At 53.4% G+C, this 4544-nt stretch overlaps 1 protein-coding gene across 1 annotated transcript in view; it reads left to right on the forward strand.

Moving 5' to 3' along the window:
* Positions 1-1395: 1395 nt before the first annotated feature.
* Positions 1396-4544, forward strand: part of LOC102436035 (pancreatic lipase-related protein 2-like) — a 21005-nt gene continuing 17856 nt past the window's right edge. Inside the window, exons 1-2 of the mRNA XM_023753336.1 lie at positions 1396-1447; positions 3797-3951. Of these exons, the coding sequence (XP_023609104.1) occupies positions 1399-1447; positions 3797-3951 (204 nt within the window). The 5' untranslated portion in view covers positions 1396-1398. The remainder of the gene's footprint in view (positions 1448-3796; positions 3952-4544) is intronic.

Consider the following 4544-nt stretch of genomic DNA (forward strand, 5'->3'; position numbering starts at 1 on the left):
GCCACCTCAACCTTCTTATCTCCAGGTCAAAGTACAGTGCACACAGTTCAGAAATTATTTGGAAATAGACTATGTGGTTTCCAAACAGAGCTATCTCTTTAAACAGAGTTTGTTTGACTCTTTCTTGCTCAACAAAGGGTTGCCTTTGCTTTTGTTCTATGTCTAGGTCCTTTGGCGGCAGCTGTCCACCCAGCCCGACCCCGGAGATGAGGACACCCGTGTCTTCATACCCAGGTGCCTTCTAGGAACAGCAAACCTGCAGACCCCATTCCTGCCAACACCTGCAGGCACCAAGACGGGCTTGGGCTCCTGTTACGAAGGGATTCTGAACAGGAGGCTGGTGTTCCCTGTTCTCACCTAAGAAACACAATCTTTTGGCAGCTGAACCTGAAGATTCAGATTAATGGGGTACTTTCCTGTGAAGCACTGGCACTCCATCTTGCTCCCGTAACCTCGATGTTGCAAAAACTGCTATTTGAAATTGTCCACTTAACATAGATGGTCCTTTGTTCTATAAATTAACTCTGCTATTATTGGCTTCTGTCAACACACTTGCTCAAATAATAGGGAAAAGAAGCTCAATTACCTGGCCTTGCAAGCCGCTCTGCTGCCATCCCTGGTAACTGCCATGCCAGGTGTGTTAGAATTATCTGAATGGTACTGTGCTCAAGGCCACGAGCTTCCTGCAAAATATCGCCCACTACATAGGGCTCTTTGTAAAGCCGGCAAAAGGTCCGGAAACCCCATATTTAGGAGACAAAGGAACAGAGAAGGTATAAAGGGAAAGCTTCCTCCATATTATTTTGCTCAGACTCTGGAGATAACTCATTTGAGACTGCCGGCGTAATGAAGACTCCAAATTTGAGTTATTGATTAAGGTGTCCTCTGTGCAGCTCACTGATTTCCAATATAACATCTGTCCCCAAAGTCTGTTTTTTTCCCCTCTGATCTCACTTTAAATAGCACTGCTCCCCGCTGAGCTGACTGTATGTGTTTATGATAATCTCGGTGCAAAGGACACTTACCCATCTTCCTGTCCTTTCCTCTAAAGAGTCCAAAGGACAAAGCCGGGTTATAAAAGGCCACGGCCACCCGGGGGCTGAGTGGAGCACAGGTGTCTCACAGTAAGTCATGGCTCTGTCCGGGCAGGGTGCTTGGCAGGGTTGGGCAGCCAGAGGTACATGGCCCAGAGGGAGCAGCCACTGCGCTGGGAGGATCCTGCATCTGGGTTCCACAGAGGTGCTCCCCTCTCCGTGTGTTGGGAGGCTTCAGCCTCAGAATCCCCGCCTGGAGGGACAGACTGATGGGACCCAGGCACCAGGCTTCCCTGGGCTCCAGGCCCCCTGCCCTGTCTGGGTTGGGCAATGGTTCCCACTGTCTGTGTTTTCATCCATGTAGATGCTGCCCTCCTGGATCATCGGCCTCCTCCTGCTGGCCACCGTCAGAGGTGAGGGTGCTATCCCATCCCCGTGGGGAGGAAGGGACCTTGCCTGGGCTGGCCTCTGGGTGGGGCAGCTAGAGGCCTCATCATCATTATCATCATAATGAACAGCATTATCATTATTTCAACAAAAACAACAATTGCCACCCTTCAGGGAGTGTTGATGCTGTAGCAAACACAGGGCAACATCTTGGACACAGATGACCCTGGGGACTCACCTGCCCTTTTCCTCCAGCAACTGGCTGTGATGGGGTGACCAAAGTGGTAGGCTGTTGAGCAGCAGATTGGGAGACGGTGATCTCGACAGGCCCCCAAGTCCCTCAGTCCCTTGCGAGAACAACTGCATGTCTGAAGCCTAAGCTACATAGATGTGTCCCGTGGAAAACTGTCCTGCCGGGCCTGTGACAGGAGTGCCCCCTCCTGTCCCTCCCTCCCCATCACTCCTCTCTGTTGCCACTTCTCTCTCTCCAGCTCCCATCTGAGCCTACCTTATGGCCTCCCTTCTGCTGGGCTTCCTACTGCACCGCAAGTCCTCCTTTCCTCCACACCTCGCCCAGCCCACTCTGGCCTCCCTTCCATCTTGGCCATGCAGCAGGACCTGACTCCGGAGAGCAGAGCCCACCCGGGTCTGGCTGCTCCTCGGGCCTTTCTGGCCCCTCTTGGTCTCCTTTGCTCCTCCTCTGCCTCCTCCTTCCCTAAATGTGGGCGTCCCACGGAGGTCACTGCCTGCGCTCTCCTCGCCCTTTTCCTGTGGCTTCCCCATGGCCCAGCCTCTGTTACCCTGGCCCCACTGTCTCCCCTCCAATTTCCAGGCAGCTACACCAGGGCCTCCGACCACGCATCAGACTTACTTGTCCAGGCTCAGGCACCACTCCCTACCCCATCTCTCCACCCTTCCCTTCATTTCCACTGTCACCCAAGACTAGAATGCCTGTTACCTCTCAGACCCACCATCCCGGTACTGCCCCACTCCAACCCCCACCTCTCCCAGGCTCTCCTGCCTCTGAGCCACCCACACTGGGTTCCCGAAACACTTCATGGAGCACCAGCCCCACCACACTCACCAGCATCTCCCACTCACTATCCACCTAAAAGCCCAGGTGCCTTATAATGGCCTTCAAGCTCCTGCATTTACCACCTGAAGCAAGACTTGCTTTAGTCTCAGAAGCCCTTCTTCCGGTACTGGTCCCTCTTCCTGGAAGGAAGTCAAGGACATCATGATACCTTTCCTGTTAGATTTCCTCTCGCTCAAGGCGGGGTTTGTACCTGATGTGTCTTTCCATCTCCTCAGTGCCTAGCTTTATTCCCAATTAAACTCCCCCAGTTCAAATCCTGGCCCCCCATTGGCTGTGACCTTGGGCAGCTTACTTTGTCTGTCTGTGCCTTGGTTTTCCCATCTGTAAAATGGAAGTAATTCCTTACTCATGGGCTATTTTGAGGCTTAAAGGGAATAATGCTGGTGAAGCCCTAGTGTGGTATCTGGCACAGAGGAAACAGTTTACTCTTGCTTCAGGTGGTAAAATCTGATAATTATTGTCAGTTTTTGAGTGAATGGCCAACCTCTGGCACCATCCGTTTTGGAGCTGAGGAAGCCTAAGGGAGAAGAGCCATTGAAATCCTCTGGATTTGAGCATGCGCCCTCAGTGAGCGCTCTCTGTGAAAACGCTTGTGCTGTAGACTAGAGGAAGGACCCTCAGATTTGGACGAGGTTATTTGGATGATTGGTTGCATGTATTGAGCCCCTACTGTATACAGAATGATGCAAAACTCAGTCACCCCTGGCCTTAAGAAATGTACCTTTTCTGAGAAAAACAGGGAAAACCTGAAATGACAGAGAATAATTGGGGAACAATGTGCATCAAGGGGTGACATGAAGACAAGGGGATTGGACCGCACCCAGGATCAGCTGCTGTGCTGGGTGTGGCGCCAGCGTCAGGGTCCACCCAGCAGCATCTCTGCGCTACAGAATCACAGGCGCTATCATACCTGATGCCGGGTGATGGCATGTAAAGGACCGTCTGGGGCTCTCCCGGAAGAGGTAGTTTTAAGGCAGAAGGTTGGCAGGAAGCTCAGCCAATCCCCCTCTGGCCTGATGATCAGGGTGAAAACAGCATGAAACAAGCACTTCCCGGTGCCCCCCTCGCTCCCTGTGAATCAGAATCGCCCAGGGAGGCGCTGGGCGTGTGCACAGGCGATTCTTGTCTCCGTGGAATTTGGGGAGCACTGACAGCAGGTGGAGACCAGCATTGGCCTCACCAGCCCGGGCTGCACCCTGAAACGCCTCTTGTGTAGTTGAGACGAGGTTGCTCCTTTTCTGAACTGACAGTGTCCCGTGTGCTGCTCTTTCTGCCCCAGGAGAGGAGGTCTGCTATCCACCTTTTGGCTGCTTCTCTGATGAGAAGCCCTGGACGGGGATCTCAGAGCGGCCCCTGAAGCTATTTCCCTGGTCCCCCAAGGACGTGGACACCCAGTTTCTTCTCTACACAAATGAGAATCCCAACAGCTTCCAAGTAAGAGCTGGCCTGGCGGGGACTGCAGGGCAGGTGGAGTGGGGCGGCCACACTGGTCTGCACAGGGTTGTCTAAGGAAAAGGCAGGGCCGTGGGGCGGTCCGGGCGATGCTCCCTCACCACTGGCAGCCACCTTAGCTCTCAGGATCAGGAACCCCTGATGAGGTCTATGGGTGCCGGGCCCAGAAACGCCCACATTCCACACACTGTGCACAGGCCTTCCTGGCACTGACTCCCGATCCTGGGAGGAAGTGGGTAGGAGCAGCATTTATGGGGAATGCAGGCCTGGTGTGTCCATCTTCTTCCTGCACTGGGGGTGGGAGGAGAGAAGCCGCTCAGGGAATGAGGGTGGGGGTGTAAGTCCTTCCTGATGAGCCAGAAGATAGGTGTGGGAGAGGTACTTGTTGTTGTTGTTCTTAATCCTCACCAGAGGATATTTTTTCCATTGCTTTTTAGAGAAGGGAAGGGAGGGATGGAAGGGGTGAGGGAGACTGAGAGAGAGAGTGAGAGAAACATGGATACATTGATGTTAGAGAGACACATTGAATGGTTGCCTCCCATATGAGCCCCAACTGGGGCTTGGGATCAAACCTG

The sequence above is a fragment of the Myotis lucifugus genome, unplaced genomic scaffold (genome assembly GCF_000147115.1).
Source record: "Myotis lucifugus unplaced genomic scaffold, Myoluc2.0 scaffold_44, whole genome shotgun sequence".
Lineage (NCBI taxonomy): Eukaryota > Metazoa > Chordata > Mammalia > Chiroptera > Vespertilionidae > Myotis > Myotis lucifugus.